Below are 19,670 nucleotides of genomic sequence, written 5' to 3' on the forward strand. Positions count from 1 at the left end.
GCATGGGCCTGGGCTGGCTGAGGTTAAACCACAACAGCACACAGTGCCTGTCTGGCAGACTGACTGATTCAGTGCAAAGTGACTGACATAAAAAATAGAGCCATTGTTTTTTCAAATAGGCTTCTGCAAAGCTAAGCAGGGGAAATGAGAGTTCTGCTTCTTGCACCGTGGTTGGTCACTCCTTAAACCACCCCAGTCATATAGTTGGGTTTTTGCAGGTGATGGAAGACCATGGTTCAAGCAAACTTTTTTTTATTGGTTTATTTTTTTCTTGGTTGGGTTTTTTGTTTTGGGAGCTTGAAGGGTTTGTTTTGTTTGTTTGTTTTTGGTGGAGTCTGTTGGGTTCTTTAAAATTCCTTTTGTGTGGCTTATAGTCTTGTCTGTCTGTTGAGCATCTGTCTCCCCAAACACTACTGTTCTGTTGTTGTGGGACCAACTCCCTGCATCAAATCATAATTTTCTCTCCCTCCCTCCCACACAGACATTTGTGCTTCATATAAAACCTAAATGAACTTAAAGATCTTCATTGAAATCATTCCTGCTCCACATCCCCAACTTTTTATTCTGAACCAACAGTAACAGAATTCTTTCTCTCCTCCTTGCATTTCTGGCTAATAAACAGCCCTGCTAGTCAGGCAGAACCATTTTCTGCCATGAGTTTTTGAATAATTTCTAATAAATTGACAGTGGGCATTGTCCAAAATGCTGAAACATTTGTTTCTAAAAATAATCAGCAACAACTCCCAATCAGCTCTGCTATGCATCTTCCTTCTGATCAGCAGCAAAGCAGAGGAGCTTGATCAATGCCTTTAAAATAAAGAAAAAATATTGAATGTATGAAAGAGAATAGTTTTTTTGGATTAAGGGATTTTTTTAAAATTTATCTGTCAACTTTCCAAGGCTTTTATGACAAAATGCAGGGAAAAATACAGGTACTTCTGAAATCCTTTTAGAATCCAATTTCAGATGTTTAAAAAATATTTAAATATTTTTCTCGGCAGCAGATTAAATTGAAAGATATTTATATGCTGAAGCTTGCAGTAAGGTCTACAAATATGTCCTAATTCCTCAGAGTGATGTTGTCATCACGTTTGTCAGCTAAGACTCAAGGAGACTGCAAATTCTTTTGTATTTTCCTCTCTTTTTCCTGTCTGGGAGTCCATGATGGGCTGTTTGTTTCAGAAGAGATTGTTCCTCATTTAGTTACAGGTGCTCTTTTCATGTGTGAATTTGGTACATAAGTTTAAAAAATGCAGGCACTGTTATTTTTTTTTAGCTGTTGCCTGTAGACATTAATATTCAGTGTAGTGAAGGGTTTTATACCCCCACCCTCAGGCTCTATTTTGCAATCAATAGCCTTTTCCATATGTTTTTTCCTGGCCTTATGAATTTCCTAGTTTGTACAGTCCTATTTAATTCCATGTCCTGCTTTTCCATAGAATGCAATAATAGATGATGACGACAGTGGCAATTAGAACTAATGGGCTACTTCTTAGAGATGCTGAATATCCATTAATCCTGTTGAACTTGGTCAGAAATTAGGCTATTTTAACATCAAACTTGGAATATCTGTTAGTTGCTGTTGCTTTTTTTTGTGTGTGCAATTCTGCTGCATGTTTCCTTATAACACTTTCCTTGATTCATCAGCTTTTAGTTCTCCTTGTTTAGCCTGAGTATTTCCTATTAATTATTATTTTTCATATTGCCTGAATTACAGGAAAAATCATAACTGTAGAGGTACTAACAGCTTATTTATGGCTAGAGAAAACTAATTCTGTGTTACCAAATTCATTTGACTAAACGAAAGAGGGAATTTTTTTACTGTTTAAGGCATTTAAAATTTTTTGATGAACAACCATTCTTAATACTAGATAATTTCACATTCATTTCACTGAATGACTTTCCTACTGCACGACTTTCAGCTACTTATGTATTCTAAGTGAAACACACAGTTGCTATACTTATATTATGTATCTTCAAAATGTTGTGAAATGAATCATTCTAGATGCCATGTCTCAAATTTTTATTTCCTCATTTGTATCTCTAGCTGTTTTAAAATATTGGAGATATTTAATAATAGGGCTTTTTTAGGATGAAAAGGAATTAAGTCTTCTATTCTACTTAGTTTCATTTTCTAAACTAAATGCAGTAACTGAGAAACATCATGTTTCACAGAAATAAGAGTGGGAGTCTTAGAGTTGGGGAGAAATCACCCAGTTCTGTTTTGCTGCATTGTGTGTGTGTGTTCTTCCCTGCTGGAGCTCATTTAGCTCAGCACATACCGAGCTGATATTCCAGCTACTGCTGAATTCCAGCACGTTAAACAAATGCCTGCTCATAGCTTGCTATTCTTTCTATCTTATGTGCACCTGAGGACTTACTTGCAAGTGCTTGCTTTTTCTACATAATCTGATTTTCAGAAGTTCAATCCTGCTGCTATTTTTAGGATAGTTGTAAGAGGGAGAACTTTCTCATCAGTCTGTCACTGGAGCTGTGGGATGAACCAATTGAGTGGATCAGTATTTTTAAGAGGAATGTGGAAAAGTCACCATTACGTGTTTTGCCTTGATGAGAGGAACAATGTAACATGCAGAGTAACAGTCAAGCCTTGTGTTTAAAATAGCAGCTGAATTGTCTCCATCAAGGCATGGATGTGCTGCAGACTCCATTTTTAAAGACTATACTGAACCCTTAATCGCTGACTGTGCACTTGACATACAATTAAGCATTTGAGCTTTCCTCTAATCTCTGTGTACAAGAAGATAAAGGATGCTTGGAGACTTGTATCAGTAAGACTATTTATACAGAGCTCATACTGCTAACACTTTTGATGTCCTTTAAGCTTTTGCCTTCATATCCCTGTCAGCTCAATCCACTGCACACATTTTCTGAGTCAAACTGGCATAAGCCAGGAAGGGGAGAAATGTGTTCACATGCAAGAACACTGGTCACAGTAAGACCTTTTTCTAGCAGGAGGAGAAATCCTTTCCTTCATCAGTAACTTGTGACAGACTCTACAGACTTAGGACATAAATAAAGCAATAGGTGTTTCTCATGCAGTAAAGAGATTTCAAGTGATAAAGGTTCAGAAAAAAAAAAGAAACTGAGTTTGTGCCAGCACTTCAGACTGTGTTCAAGAACTTGTCTTTAAAAGTTAGATCATTGAGGTGCTGCCTTACTCTGGGGAATGACAACTGTCACAGGGATCTGCAAGAACATGAAACATTAGCTAGTCATGGATTTTTTTTGTAGCTGAGCTGTAGACAGATGCTATGTGTCAAATTTTGCATCCTTCCCCCCACAGTTTTCAACACAGACATCTGCAGGACACAGATGCAGTTCCATAGCTAGAATAGAATTATCATTTCTTTGGTACGTGTCCTTTGTCTTTAAGAGGACCAGTACTGATGGTGGCCATCTTTATCATGAATACCCCTTCCTGCTGGTGGTCTTGTTATTATTTCTTGAAGATTATTGCTTCCCTATTATTAGAGATATCTTTTCCCTCATATGTTGCTTGAGCTAAATTAAAAAATTGTGAAGAACCAATGTGCGGTGGGCAAGGCCTTGTACTGAATGTAGAACTTGCACTGAAGAAGCCAAGTCTTGACAGAATCCAAGCACAAAAAGCTGATGTTACAGCAGGTGATGATTTATGTCTGGATTTACAGCTACTTCAATGTGCATGTATGTAACAAAAATAATGGAAGCAAGCACAGACTTGAGGTGTGCTCACACTTGGGGAGATGCTGATTCACATTCAACTGAGTGTGAATTGGCAGAGGTTTTCAGCACTGTGCAGCTGATCCTAAGCTGCTGAGAAAATTGTAGGGAGTATTTGAGTCCTGTGTCAGAAGTAGAAGTGGAAAATGGAACCCCTTTTGAGTTCAGAACAAGCAGTGCATGAGCATCTTGGGAGAGAACTGAGGTATTTCTAGAAACTGAGTGGAGGAAGCTTCTTCAGCTCTTTGTTAGTGACTACTTTGAAATGTCAGATAAAAATAGGGAAAAAAGAGAGTTACTGTGGATATTCATTCTTAACAAAGAACATCTCTGATCTCTGGCCTCAGCTGATTTGTCTCAGACTCTTTACCTTCAAAAGACCTGTTGGAGATTGAGTTCTTTGGTTTGCAATATGTATGTAGCATCTTCAGTCTGCATTTCATTTTCTCTGCTGACTTCACACAGAAGCTGTTGCAGGAACCATGTAAAGGTAAAAAAGATAAATTCAAAATTTGTGCTCCAAATGATGAAAGAACTGCAACTGAAATTCCATCCTGAACCTTTTTGAATCTCATGATGATTTTATTCTGAGATTCTGAGCTTTTATATCTTTGTGTAGTTTGTCACAGACCAAGTTGGGGTCATATAGGGAGCATTCTTCAGTTTCTTGGCCCACTATACAGGGGAATACAGCAGAGTAAGCAGTATTTAGGGTTGATCATAAACTGCTGAAGCTCCAATACATGTGTGAGAAAGGCTGAAAAGGGCTGAGCTATGTGCATGTCCTTGTGCCCTGACCATTACAGTATCTATGGTAATATTTTAGGTAACTTATTTACAACCACGAGCTAAACGGAATAATTTTTATTTTACTTTAAATGGTAAATTGTGATATAATAAAAAATTTTACTGCAAGCACATAAGTTGAGTCCTCTTTCAACAGAAGAAGTAGGCTGAGCATTGGAAAGTGTTTATTACTCTGTTCAGCAGATGTGTTGAACAAAACTATAAAAATGTTTCAATCGTTTTTTATTAATATGTGTTGAAAAAAAAAATACTTTGCTTGTTTGTTTCCAGGGCAACTATAAGAGTTACATCTTCTTGGCAGAAGCATCATCATTTGGTTTGGGGGCAGGATATCAGAGTTGTTAGTTATTTCCTGCTGGCAAACAGCAGTTTCATAGTGCAGATATTTCAGTTTGTTAATATCGTATAGCTGGAGATGTGGAGGCATATTCACACTGATGATTATTTCTATCCCCTGCAGTCCAAGCACCCTTGATAGTGTTAAGAGTTATTAAAAATTGCTTCTGTAAGTTGAGGGTTTTACAGTTGGGTTTTTTTTTTTTTTCTGAGTTCCCTGAGGGTGATAAAGAGAGGGTCACAGGCAAATGTGGTTTGACTGCATTTCCTTTGCAATATATGAAATGATGCTTTTTATGCTCGTACGGACTTTGAAATAATCTGCTTCAGTGTGAGAGTATCTGTGGTGTGCTACATCCATAAGTGAGTTCTAACAAAGAATTGAAGATGATACTTTGGTCAGATTTATGGTTCTTGCAGGAAAATATGTCACAGTGAAGAAAAAAAAAAAAGTAGGAATCTTACTAACTCCTATATGTTAGTTCACATACACCTGAGTTAGAGCTGGGGAAGTTAACACTTGTTAATTTAGGTACTTCACTCATGTTACAGTTGAGTTGTCACACAGAAAACTGGGAGTTTTTGCACATGAATCATTATCTACTGGGATTTGGTTACTCGTGTATGTATTTTAGGAAATAACAAAAAATAATGTTATGTTCTCTTTTCATATCCTAATTCTTACAAATTCATAAAAATTGTGAACCTTGTTATAGTTTTGCCTGTTTTAAAAGCATTATCAGAAGGAATGTTTTCCATGACAAAAAGATTTGGGTGGTTAAATCCTGATTTTGATGGGCTTGGGCCCAGTTACAACTGTATGAGTTTTGTGAAAGGATTAAAAAACCAGAAACAGTAAAACTGATTGTAAGTGTCTTTTAGAATAATAAGGTGAAGCTTATAGTAATTGGATTACGTATTTGCAAGCAACAGGATTTATTCTTAGGAGATAGGAATAGATTATATGGAAAGGGAACTGCTGTATCTTTGAAAAATATATAAACCCCATGGAATGGGGTTCCTTCTTTCTTCATGTGCTCATCTATTTTCATCAAAAAGAGTGGCTATCCTGATTGAGTCTTCTCCTGGATATCTCTTCATTAGTTCATTACTTCAGGTTTTTGGAAGCTTTTGAGAAGCAAACTTTCAAAACTGTATTTGATTAATTTTAGGACAAAGAACTGCTAAATTCCGAGTGCAAGGTGCCATTTTCACATAGGAGAGTCATAAGGATATTTTTGTACACTCATTTATTTTTTTATTAATTGTCTGTGTTGTGCCTAAGTAATATTCTTAATGCAGATTACTGTATCTGGTAATTTATCTGTATTAAGAAGTAGTATCTATTAGGCTTCTAAGGTCAAAGGTAAAGTCTATTTTGGCAGTTATTATTATTCAAATTGCAGAACTGCAATGATTAATATTCTACTGCTTTTTCTTTTTTCTTCCAGATTTCTCAGGGGACAAAATTTTGCTTATTCATACCTTCTACTGTGGCAAAAATGGATTGTTTTCCTCACCAAAAACCAGCAGCATAACACCCATCCAACACCTGCCTCAAGGAACTCCGATTTAAAGTCTATTGTAAGTCAAATTAACCACTTGCTTAAAGGCAGCTTTAATCAGCGGTGTGTGTGTTTACAGCCCCGGAGCCAGCCCCGCTGAGCCCAGCCGGGCAGGGCAGGGCGGCCTTGCTGCGGCTGCTGCTGGCCCGGAGCGCCGGCAGGGGAGGGGCGGCTGCGGGGCCGGGCTGGGGCCGTGTCACCGGCGTCACCTGTGTCACCCGGGTGTCCCCTCGGGAGCGGGGCAGGGATTGGGCTGGGCCCGCGGCTCCGGTGTCACCGGGTGTTCCCTCGGGACTGCGGCAGGGCTTAGGGTGGGCCGCGCCGCCGATGTCACTTGGGTGTTGCCTCAGGAACGGGACAAGGCTTGGGCTGAGCCCACGGCTCCGGTGTCACTGGGATGTCACCTGGGTTGTCCCCTCAGGAGTGGGACAGGGCTTGGGCTGGGCCCACGGCTCCAGCATCACCCGGGTGTCCCCTCAGAACCGGGGTGCGGGGCAGGGCTTGGGCTGAGCCCGCGGCTCCGCTGTCACCCGGTGTCCCCTCAGGAGCGGGCCAGGGCTCGGGCTGAGCTCATGGCTCTAGTGTCACCTGGGTGTCCCCTCGGGAGCGGCTGCAGGGCTTGGTCTGAGCCCATGATTCTGGTGTCACCCAGGTGTCCCCTCAGGAGCGGGCTGCGCGACAGAGCTTGGGCTGAGCCGTCGCCTGCCCACGGCTCCGGTGTCACTGGGATGTCACCCGGGTGTCCCCTCAGGAGGCGGGGCAGGGTTTGGGCTGCGCCCACGGCTCTGGTGTCACCCGGGTGTCCCCTCATGAGCGGGCTGCAGGACAGGGCTTGGGCTGGGCCCGTGTCACCGGTGTCACTGAATGTCCCCTCAGGAGCGGCTGCAGGGCTTGGGCTGAGCCCACGGCTCCGGCGTCACTGGGATGTCACCGGGTGTCCCCTCAGGAGCGGGGCAGGGCTTGGGGTGAGCCCGCGGCTCCGGTGTCACCGGGTGTCCCCTCAGGAGCGGGCTCCAGGACAGGGCTCGGGCTGAGCCCGCGGCTCCAGTGTCACCAGGTGTCCCCTCAGGAGCGGGGCAGGGCCAGGGCTGACCCCACGGCCCCGGTGTCACCGGTGTCCCCTCAGGAGCGGGCTGTGCGCAGCGGGGTCAGGCCCCGGTGACAGCGCTGATCAGGAGGCCGATCTGCAGTGCAAATGAAGGCTCAGCCCCCTGTTGCTATGACAATTGATTTCAGACGTCGCAGAGGAGCAGTCGGGGGGTAAAGAGCTCCAAGTGTGGGGGACCGCCAGGAGTGCAGCCGGCCGGGTTGGCTGCGGGGCCGATGGGGTGCCACAGGCCCGGCTGGGTCACTCCTCATGCAAGGCTGACTTGGAAAGAAGTAATGAGACTCCACGTTATAGATTTCCAGAAATGGCTGCTCAGAATGCAGGCTGTTCATGCGCTGGAGTTAATTTTATGCAGGCTGAGAACATGATAGATGTTTTGGGAGAGAAAGCTGTGTTAAGATTAGAGGCTTGGCCAGCATACCATCTGTATTAGAAAGAAGGATGGCATTTGGGGAAATATATTAAATATTTCAGTATAAGATCATCTTGCTGTATTGGGACAAATGAGGAAAATGAGGGGGAAAATAGGGGGAAAAATCTAAACAAGGAAGAAATCTAGTTTGTTCATGTTGCTTCTTTGGAGATATATCCTAGTAAAGGAGATGCTTGTTACTTAGTGAAGCTGCATTTAATAAGAGGCCTCAGATTAACATCTGAAAGCCTAATTGTCATTTTTCCAGTGCAATATAATGCTGCCTACTTCTTTATCACTCTCATAGATAAAAGAATAATTAATACTTGAATTTGTTTTAATATTAAGGTATTTGTTTCACAAAAATTCTGACTTTATCATTGGCATTACATTTATCCTTTGCACAGCTGCTTTCTGTTAGAATACAATTAACACACTATGAGGGTCCTTGTGAATAAAATAAGGGAAACCTTGTAATTGATTTGCATTCGTTCTCCATAAAAGGTTTTATCTTGTTATCTATATCATGTCTTCTTGTTTGGAAAAGCAATGCTGTAGCAATGGTGGTGTTTTATCCTGAAAACATACTGATACAGGGGTGTAGAAGATCCTTACCTGAAAAGGCTATGTCTCTTGCTTGGTTTATTCCAGTTTAGGACCCCTATTTCTATGGACTTCTTGTTTATTCATAACATTTTTTCCTTCTGAGAATGTAATCACTCTTAAGTAGGAAAAATGGTGTTATGAAACCCCTCTGAAAGTCCATGAAAATACAGTTGTAAAAATCTCATCTAAAGATAATTTAGTTGTGTCCTTCGTTATAGTTCTAGCTTGAAATAATTCAAATGTGTAAGCAAATAGTAGACACTTTAAATAGCATTTCTGAAAATTGAAATATAGCTGCATTTTAAAAATACTTCCCAGTTGGTGCCTGAACCTGGATGGTATTTATCCTAGGACTGGACCTGAAGAACTTGAACAGTCCTTTGGACAGCTCTTCTTTGATGGTTCCTACAGAGCCAAGGATTCTTAAGCACAGCTTCTTTCTTTCTGTGTTTTTTCCACTTCTGTGTCTAATATATCTGTTCAGGACAAGATACCAGGGAAAATTGATGCAAATCAACTAAATGTAGGAATTTAAAGAGGGCAGCTTAAATCCCACCAAGTCCCTGTGTGCACTATCCCATTCATAATTAAAGTGGCCTCCAGTGAATTCAGTTTAACTCACTTCAAAGGCAAGATGAGCCAAACCAAATTAAGGCCAGAGTTTTATTCACAGATGAAAGTGTTTCCAAAGGAATTTATTGGATATAGACAAATCCAGTTAAATTAGTTGGGTTGATTTTCTTGAGTTCCATTGTGTAGATAAAACCTTAGTAATAATATCTAATTTGAGCTTTTACTTTTTGTCTTTTTTGTTTCAAAACTCTGATATTTTAGACTCCAGAAGGTAGATGGCCCTTACCAAATGCTGTCCTGGAATTTTACTGTGTTTTTCATGCCCCACTTTGCCATCAGGTTTAGTTCACAGTAACCTTTTGTTAGGTAATTACCATTGATTTGGCCTCTTGAACTAATGCCTTTTAATCCAGTTAGCAGAAAAAATACCATCTCCACTTTAAGTGGCCTGTATTAACTACCACTTCCCTCAAAGCTGCTGTTCTCCCCCTAAACAAATCTTCTCTACTGAACTCAATTGTTTAATTATAGGTTTTTTCCTTAATAGTTTAAACTAATAAAGAGTGGTTTAATTTCATAATAGTGTCAATATTGTGGAACTATGGCATTTCCCATCAATTGTGACCTGTCAGAAAGAATTGCATTTGAAGTCCCAAACTGTGCAGCAAGAGGGTGTTTCTGCCTTCACAGGCAGCCCAAGCACAGGAGCGTTGCCCCCAGGAGCTGACTGCACCTTTATGCATTGCCGGAGCAGCTGAGAGCCAGCAGTTCTCAGCTTTGGTTTTCTTTGCCTGAGATTTCAGGCTGGTGGTTTGAGAGAATCTTTTTTGCCCTCTGAAGGTTTTGAGCCTGGTGTGAGAATGAAGCAGAGTCTCAAGGTCTTGTTTTTTCTTGGTTTCTCACATGTTTTTTATTTCTTATCTTACAAGTTTTTCTCTATGCCCAGCCAAGGTGTTCACAGCAGCTCGGACACGATGTGACTCCCCCCGTGATGGGGCGTTGCTTTGCTCTTCTACAGATAACTATGTGTCTGTTATTTACAATTTCATACCAATGCCTAGTGCCTATACCAGAAGGGTCATTTCTACTTTGACCCAATCCACTCACACTACATTGTGCCCATGTCACTGCAGAAAACGGACACCAAGGGAGAACAAGAAGAACCCAGGGTCCCACCCTAAACCATCCATCTTGTTCTCCAGTTCTAAGAACCCAAAACTACAAAACTTTCCACCCGGTGATAAACTACACTACTGTCTGTTCCACCTTTGTGACTTGTAATTCCTCTCTGTGTTGGAAGTTTTTCTCATGGACTGAAATCAAAGCCTGTGTCTTCCTGGCTCTGTGCCAGGGTCTCAACCCCCCCTGCACAGGCCCCAGACCCTCTTTCTCAGGTCCCAGGCCTCTCTACTGAGGTCTGTGACCTTCCAGGGCATCCAGAGGGATGCCCTGGACTCGGACAAGCAGTGATGTTAAACGGGCCCTGAGCCTCGTCACACTGTAGGGACATAAAAACAGCCCGGGGGAACTGGTTTAATGCAGTCACTGGGTGTCTCTCCATTGGTTTCCCAGAGCACCAAGACTGTGCATCTTATTGATGGTGCTTATTTCATCCTTTCTTTGAAAATTAGGAAAGTGGAAGATCTTAGTTGCAGCTTAGTCATTCTGTCTTCCTGAGGATTCATCCAGTGTCTGCTGTTTTCTTGTTGTTCCTCACTTTGGTTTTGTCAGCTGTGTCTGTTCTGGATGCATGGGATGGGATTGGTTTTAACATGGTTGCTTTTGCTTCATTAGGTCGCCATGAACATCTCTAAGTTCTTTAGAAAAAAAAAATAAATCTTCGTATCATTTAACTGGATGAAGCTATTTGATTTTGAAGAAGCTAAATTTAGATTCAGGTGAAGACTGTTTACTTCAAAGTATGTCTCAGCTTTGAGAGAGAGGTACTTAAAGGAGAAAAGATCAAATGTAACTGAGATTGTACTAAATTGATTTCAAGTCCTATTAGCCCATCTTAACATTTCAAAGTAATCAGTATCTCTTTTTTAAATACTTTAAAAATGCTTTTTCTTATAATATACAACAAATTATCCAATTCCACTGCCTCTTGTATTTGCGCTGTATAAATAAGAAGTTTTTTAGGGATGAAGTTTGGCCAGAAAGTGAGTGAAAAGCAAGGTCTTGCTGTGTGTTGATGGCCAAGATGTTTCAATTTCCATTCAAAGTGTCATGTGTGACCCATTTGAAATGAAAACTGCAGGTTTTCTGTGTGTGTCTGCAGTGTTACCCATGGGGCGAGTGGTGCTTGTGGACAGGTGCCATGAGGTGAATGAGGTGTTAGATCTGCTCCATGTGTGTATTTAAAGTGGAAGTTGTGTTAATGCTTTGACAAGCCATGGAGAGCAAAGGTGGTGCTGATGGTTCCTTTAGGTGAGGAGAGACCAAGTCGGTCTGGGGAGAAGTGGGTCTGAGAGCCACCTGCCTTCTGAGTCACTGCCTCCTTTAGAATATATAATTTATTTTCTTTTTTGCTTACTCTTTGCAATTCCATATCAGTGGGTTTTCACAGGTGATAGTGATTTTCTGCCAAAGATAATATTTTAAGACTTTCTCTGTTGGGTTTTGTTCTTGTTGTTTTGTTTGGTTTTTAAAATCTAAATTCTAGAGGGATGAACAAACCACTTCCATGGGGAAAAGAACATTCTTAATTCAAATATATGCAGAGAGGATTCTGTCAACTCTGCTCTTTGCTTCCGGAGTGTAGATTCTATATGGTAACTTTGAGGTGATGGTGACATCATAAATGCAGAGATTGTGCTTGTCTTTTGCTCTGAGAAGGATGTGGGTTTTTACTGTTGAAAATACTGAAGTAATGCTGATTCTGAGACAGCTCATGAATTGGCTTCTCCAAGCTGATACCCACTTCAGCTCCCCAAACTTATGAGCACTCCAGCCCCCACACAGTGACTGTACTTGAGTGCCCAGCTGGTGCATTTTAAATTAACACTCATTATACTACTGAGTCACTTCTGGTGGTGATCTGAAATGCACCAGTGCTTTGTATCATCTCTGGCAGGTTCCTTTAGTTTGATCCATATGTTTCCGTCCTGCTGGCTAAGATTAATTTTGTTCTTTCTTGTAGTCACCAAGGAAATTAGTTGTATTCAGTTTCTGGTGATCTTTTTGTACAGATTAGTGCTGTTGAGCACTGTGTATCCATGTAAGAGTGTTTGTTAAAAATAAAAGTAGCATTTTTGTCCTGTGTTTGCATTGGAACAGATTCAGTTGAGACAGAACTTAGATGTCAAATCTGGCCATAATCCATTAAGGTAGTTCTCTTTCCAAAAAAACTGCATTCCTTTTTAACTAGTCTCCTCAGTATTTCCAGCTTTCCTTGTGTTACTACATCTTCATTAGGATTACCTTTTGGAAGTGTTTCCTTTGCACAGAGGTGATCCACTGCAGTTTGTGGTCCTTCACTGGACTCACTCCAGTATGTCCATGTTGTTCTTGTGTTGAGGATCTAGAAATGGACATAATATTCCAGACAAATCTCACCAGGACTGAATAGAGAGGAAAAGATCACCTCCCCTGCTATCCTCATGTGGCCTAACGTAATGATACATTTGTATAAATAGTATAAAAGATGTGAAATGTATGGTGGTACAGTGTAGAGGCCAGAAGAGTGTGAAATGGGTGGAATTATCAACAGTGTAATCTACCTTTGTCCTGAAAAACATGGAATTGGTATCCACAGAGCACAGGTCTGATGAGGAGCTGTGAGGGAGCTCTTAGTCTGGAGAAAAAGGGGCTGAGGGGCACCTTACTGCTCTGGCCTGAAAGTGATTGTGGTGGGACAGGTGTCACTCTCTTCTCCCAGGCAACAGTGACAGGATAAGAGCACCTGGCTTTGAGGTACTCCAGTGGAGGCTCTGGTTGGACATCAGCAGGAGTTTCTTGATGAAAATTAGAATGGACAGCTCAGGGAGGTGGTGGAGTCACTGTCCCTGGAGGCGTTTAAGGAAAGACTGGACATGGTGCATGCTGCCATGGTCTAGTTGATGAGGTGGTGTCAGGTCATGGATTGGATTTAACCATCTCAGAGGTCTTTTCCAGCCTCACTGATTCTGTGATCTTAAAAGTATCTTCCAACTGTAACAGTTCTATGATTCTGTGATTTTTATATCCCACAAAGCTTTAGTTTGTTGGACTAAGTTGGGTTTAGTGACCAAGTCCCCGTGGGTGAGGCTGAGAAGGACCCCGCACTCCTGAGGCAGAGAAGGTAAATGATGTTTGCATTGTAGCAGGGATATGTACTTGCAAGGCATTCCATTTTTCAGACTAGGTATAACCAGGTAACTACACATGAAGGAGGAAAGGACTGTTTCATGTAGGGGACAGTGAAATTAATTGGATTCCAATTTCTTTCACAGTTTATTTCCCTGTAGCTGTGGTGCAAGCAAGAGCCAACCAACATCATCTGCTGCCAATAGAAAATCTCCATGCCAGTCCTTACCCTTGGCACGAGGTAAAGTTGCAACTGAGCCTGTGAGGAGGAATCAACAGGAAAAATCCAATTCATGCTCAAAGGTAAACTTTGACCAGTGAACAACAAGCGTGAAACTAAAACATATGCTTTTCCTTACCTTGTGTATTGTTTAATTTCATCCTGTTTTCTTTGCTTTGCACTATTTCAGCAGCAGTGCAGGCAGGGTTAAGTATGGGAATATGCTTAGGATGGCTGTGTTTTAAATTCCAGCTGTTTTAATAGCTTGCCTAGCATGAACTCCTTTTGTGGTGCTTGCTTTAATTTCTGTTTTATGTTTGTAAAGAGCATTGCCTAGAAGGAGGAGGTTCCTGTTTTCAGAAATGAAAGAAAAATGCAAAATGCAGTAGAGCAGATGTATTTTTGTTGGCCATGAATTTGGCAAGAAAAATTCCCATGCCAGACATTGTCACATTTCACTTGGGACAAAACATGCTCTGCTTCCTAACAGGTCCCTGGACGATTGTCCCCCACAGACTGCTCATAAACACAGTAAAAATTGTTCAGCAGCATTGGTCACCAATAAAAGGAAATAAAACAAATAAACCTCATAAATTACTGTAATATCAGCTATTATGAACACTGGTTTAGCCACAGTTCTAGAAAAGGAAAGAAGAAAACTCCATCCCAGCCAGATCCAGGACAGTAGAGAATCTATAAATTACAGAAGCTGTATTGGCAAGGCAAATAAAAGAACAAATCCTAAGCCCTGCTCTGTGTGTGTGTTAGTATTAGTAAGGCAAAAGAGCTCTAGACATTTAAATCCTTGCTAAACCTCAGTTCATGAACAGTGACAATGATCTGGTGATTGTGCTTTTAATAAACTGATCTTGTGTTTAGCTAAATTGGAGTCAATTTGCAAAGCTATTTATGAGCTGCACGTAAGAAAAATCAATAAAAATATGAAATATTAAGATAGAGAAAACCTTCCAGTGTGAGTGATCAGCAGCTCTAGGCTAAGGCAGAGATGGATGACAAATGCTGTTTATTTTAATATGCTGCAATTTGTATGTTTTAGCTTTTTTAAGTAGTCTTGTTTAGGGAATAGAGGAAAAATGTTGTTTACATCACCTGGGAGTGTATTCTAAACTGTATTTCTTTTTCTCCTTGGCAGATGGAGACCTTTTAGCCAGGCAGTGAATGCTGCTGCTGCATGTCTGGCAGCACCTCTGAATGATCACATGACTCTTGATATGGATGCAGTCCTGTCAGACTTTGTTCGGTCCACAGGGGCAGAACCTGGTCTGGCAAGAGACTTACTAGAAGGTAAACTTTTGGGGTACAGCCATTTCCTGTGTTTGCTGTTTGCTTCAACCAACAACCAGTCATAACAAGAGAGCTCAGGGCTACAGAAGCAGATATTTCTCAGTATTCTCACCAAGTCTACTGTTGTAATAAGCTGGCCATAGATTATACTAAGGCAGGTGTTTTTAAGAAAAAACTTCAAAAATTCTTAGTTCTCGATTGCTGTGTTAAGTTACTAAGAGTCAAGCCCTAAATGTTTATGTGCCAGTGAGAGAAGGGAGGAGACTTTAGCTGAATTTTCATATTCAGCTGCCTGAAAGTAATTGTAAAAGTTTCTCAGGTCACTGTGTTTAGTCTGAAGTTTAGCCTGAAAAGGATTTACTGCACAGTGATAGACACCAGAGGTATTTTTGGGTCCCAGTGGTTACTATGCATACCTGAACTTTACAGCATGAGAGCCAAGTGGCTAGGTTGAAAAACAATTAAGAAGCTGTATCAGAAAAATAACTGTCTATTTTTAAATTTTGTTGTAGTTGTTTTAGGGTTTTAGGCTTAAAAGTGGAAAGACACCATTGATATTTGAGAGCATTTCATAATAGTTGAATTTGTTCGTTTCTTCTTATGTGGGCTAACAATAACTGTGAAGATGGGAGGTTGGAAAAGAGTAGATGATATCTATAAATTGCAAGTTGGTTCTATGGGCTTGAAACTTCCATACTAGACTTGCTGCCTGAGAGGTTTGGGGTTGTTGGTGTTGTTTTTTTTTTTTTTTTTTTTTTTTTTTTTTTTTTTTTTTTTTTTTTTTGGTTTGTTTGTTTGTTTGTTTGTTTGTGGTTTTGTTTTGTTTTGTTTTGTTTTTTTAACCTTAATGTGCTGTAAGCAATTGTGTTAAATCAAAGTAACTACTGAATGGCTACAGCAGACATAGAAGTATACCTCATGTTAAATATCTCCTTTTTGCAAGAGCTGTTTGACTTTATGTATGCTGAAAGTTTTTCATTTTGTGGTAAGTTCTTCCTTTACTCTGGACTTTTCAGTAATAAGGCATGATAATTATTAACACAGAGATGCACACAATTCTGCAGCATTTCCCAAGTCATCTGATACATGACATGAAATCTTGGAATGCCTAGCAAGGAATATTAGCATAGACTTGCTATATTTAAGAGCCCTCTGTTTTGTCTGACTGATTTGATCAACCTGTCATTCTTGCCTAGAGTCTGTCTTAGTCTGATGGTCTTTTAGAAAAAGAACTTGAGATTTTTCTCAGCTGTATCAGTACAGATTGTCAGTTATTGTGCTGATAGAGCATTGCCAAAATTTCAAAGGGTTCCTACATATCAGAGGTCTTTCAGAAGAGTTACTTACCTTGTTTTCCTTTCTATAAAGAGCAATGCTTTCAAATAAACATCCAATAGAGTTTTTCTGTGCTGTACTTCTCATTTCTGTAGATGAGTAGATTCATATCAAACATGCTAACAAAGAAATAAGCAATAAACCATCTAATTATTCTGACAGGCTAATAGACATATGCATCTGCCCCAAATCACATCCTCCTACACAGGAATTTATCAAAGTAAAAGGGATGGTTGCAAGCTCTGAACAAGATGTGCTCAGGCAACCATTTCAGAACTTGTGGCTGTAGCTACATTTGGGGTAACAGTTTCGAACACTGGTCATCTTGTGCTGGGAGACAGTCCTTGATGGAGTGGTCTTGCATTTGTTTAAAAAACACACAACAGGGACTGCCACCCTCACAGCCTTTTGACTATCCCAGTGTGTCAGCTCTCTGTGAGCAGCACTGAAATCCATGGAGTAGCTTCTGAACAATAATATAAACAATATTCAGACGAGCAACCCCCCACCCCACGGTGCCAATGCCCTGTACCTGGCCTTGGAATGATGATGTCCATAGTTACAATCAAATTTTAAAACAGGTGTCACAATATTTTCCAGAATTTTCAAGGTTTGGTTGTTTGTTGCCCTAAAAATGACAGTCATAGTGAACTTGGAGCCAAAAAAAGCTTGTGTAGACCCTCATTTCCATGTAATCACAGGTTTTGGTCAGATCTTCTATGATCCTATAGCCCTTTGCTCTTTCTGACCCACTCAAAAATTCTATTTTTTAGAATAACTTGCTCAGACTGAATTTTCAGTGTGCTCCTATGGAATAATACCTCTTTAGAGCCAATGCTCTTTCTTTTGTTCATCCTTGGGGGAAGTTTCTTCAATTTCACTGTCCTGTAAATAAGCAAGGATACCAATTTCTGCTTTCTTATCCAATTATTTTAACATATTGATTGTTTTGCTTTGTCCTGCTACATGTACAGCACAGTTGTGCACAATATGTGTTGTTCATCCTGGCAGCAAGTGGGTGAGTTAAACACACACTGACTGTTGTGCAAATAGCTAAAAAATCTATACATTACATATAGATTTTCTACATTGCCAGAAGCTGTCCTAAATGTTGGCTCACTTGATGTTTCTATCTCTGCCTCTCCTGCTGGTAAAACCCCTGCAGTTTTCTTCTGCTGAGCTTTTTATTGAGTGCAGCTGCTTGTCTCTCTAGCTCAGAAAGCATTCTGCTGGTTGTGTTTGACATGTATCTTTCAGAAAGTGTCCATTCTACTTTCGAAATGAAGAGGCAAAGAGATATAAAAAAATAAGTTATATAACATTTTCATGGCTGGTATAAAAGTCTAATATTGGATTTCCATATTTGCTAAGATGCTTACAGCTGTTTCAAACTAATTACAAATTAATATTCATAAATTTCAATTAGATATTATTAGCTGTACCTATTCTGTGTTAGTGGATTTTACACACATGCTAAACCATTAGAAATGCTCCTTAGAAATGTTATTTTCCATCTTAGCTTTCATTTTTGGATGATTACTTACCAAGTCTTTCATGTTTCATTTCCTATCTGAGATGTTGTTTGCCACTTCCTGAGGTTTTTACCTTGTTTATGTGCTCTCAAGAACTGAAAGCATTCTTGTGTATGTGACATGAGGGAGAGTAGAAATTACATTTTATGAACCTTCACTGTGTCTGCCTTTTCACCCTTTCATTCTCAGCCTTTGCTGATTTATTTAAAACTAGCCTAAAAAAAAGCCTTCACTTGAGTGGTTAATATTGACAGAGCAATTTGACAATAAATGTGACCCAGGTGACAGAAACAACCTTAGCAAAACAGTTTGAAAAGCAGCCTGTGCTGGCAGACGTGTATCACTGCTTTGGGCAGGAGTGAATTCAGAAATGGATCAGCCTCGTGTCACAGGGAAACAGGAAATCAGCTGCGAGACTCTCCAGATGTCACCTCTGTGTGTTCAAGGCATTTTCTAGCCACTGGGAAGACTCCTTTGGCTCACTCAGCTTGGGGAACGTTCTTAAGCATAAACTGAGAGCTCTGCATGGTGGAGAATTGATTTCTCTCCAGCTGTGTGAGCTCCAACTTCCCCAATGTCTAGGAGTGAGGAGGGCAGATCCCTTTTCCTCCTGGATAGTCTGGGCTGGCACCTCAGTTCTCTCACACATAGAATGTAATGCTGGTGTGTTTATGTATAATCTGCTTAAAATGTACCCTAAGGCAGAAAAAACATTAAAGAAAATAGTTTAATCTTTAAAACAAGTTGTACTGTATGTGGTTCACAGGGTCAGGGCTGTAGGTGTGGATGAACTCAGAGATCACTGATAAAGCAGGAGAAAGCAGCTCAGTTTTCAGGGAGCAGCAGGTGTGCAGGCAGTGACCCCTGGAATAGAGAGGGAAGGCATAGGATAAAATACTTTAATATCCCAACAGCGTAGGCAATCGTCAGGTACTGGAGGATTTGTGAAATATTAATAATACAAACTGATTCAAAAATAATACATTTAACTGAAAAGTTGCCCTTTGACTTGTATAAATGGTTTCATTTATTTATATAAATGATGTGGTATTTCACCATTCCGTAAAAATAACTGCTGTCTATTTCCAGCTTCACACAGCACTTTAATTGAGGGGTACATAGCTGAACATGAACTCAGGAACTTGGAGGTTGGCTTTCCAGTCATGAAATGTGAGCAGGAAAGGTGACTGACCCCATGGAACAAGACAGAGCTGCAGTACAGAGACATCTCCTCAAAGAACAACATATACGAGCAGAATTCAAAGAAAAGCATGTAATTTATAGAGAGAGAGAGAGACATTTACAGTGCTGTCATGTGATTGAGTGTACAAAACTAACTCCCCAAAAATAGTCTCTCATTCTCTTCTCCCTCGGATGGTTCCTTTTTTAGTTCTCTTGTGGAAGGCTTGGCAATGGGAAGAGGAAGCTGAGCTACCAATGTCTCGTTAAGCAGAGAGCAAAACTGTCATTTCCAGCTGCCTGTTCAGTTTGGAGTGACTTTGCATTCCAGCAGAAAACGAGGCATGTGTTAACAAAATGGCCTTGCTGCATTATTTCCCTTTCAGAACATGGACCAAAATTAAATCTTGTTTGAAAGCATATGGCCTAATTTTATCCTAATTTTGTGTATTAGTTTTTCAGAAGGAAAAAAGCTGGTCTGAAGTTCTCCTTACCTTTTTCCTGTAAATATTTGTTAATCTACTTCATGCCAATCAGGAAGCCCATTAGCCCAGGCTGTTTCTGTGTTGCCTTCAGGTTGCACTCACAGGTGCATATCATAGATAATGTCTTGATGCTCAGTGCCTTCCTCAGATTATTCTTCTCTAACTGAAAGTTAACTCGTTGCCCACTCAGTTGATGT

At 40.5% G+C, this 19,670-nt stretch overlaps 1 protein-coding gene across 3 annotated transcripts in view; it reads left to right on the forward strand.

The window, feature by feature from the left end:
* OTUD7A (OTU deubiquitinase 7A) overlaps positions 1-19,670 on the forward strand; it is a 98,834-nt gene that overhangs the window by 48,989 nt on the left and 30,175 nt on the right. For all 3 annotated transcript variants that reach the window (XM_083871188.1, XM_083871187.1, XM_083871189.1), the window contains exons 5-7: positions 6,318-6,450; positions 13,564-13,720; positions 14,791-14,942. In XM_083871188.1, the coding sequence (XP_083727314.1) occupies positions 14,858-14,942 (85 nt within the window). In that variant the 5' untranslated portion in view covers positions 6,318-6,450; positions 13,564-13,720; positions 14,791-14,857. The remainder of the gene's footprint in view (positions 1-6,317; positions 6,451-13,563; positions 13,721-14,790; positions 14,943-19,670) is intronic.

This window comes from Zosterops lateralis, assembly GCF_965231275.1.
Source record: "Zosterops lateralis genome assembly, chromosome: 13".
Classification (NCBI taxonomy): domain Eukaryota; kingdom Metazoa; phylum Chordata; class Aves; order Passeriformes; family Zosteropidae; genus Zosterops; species Zosterops lateralis.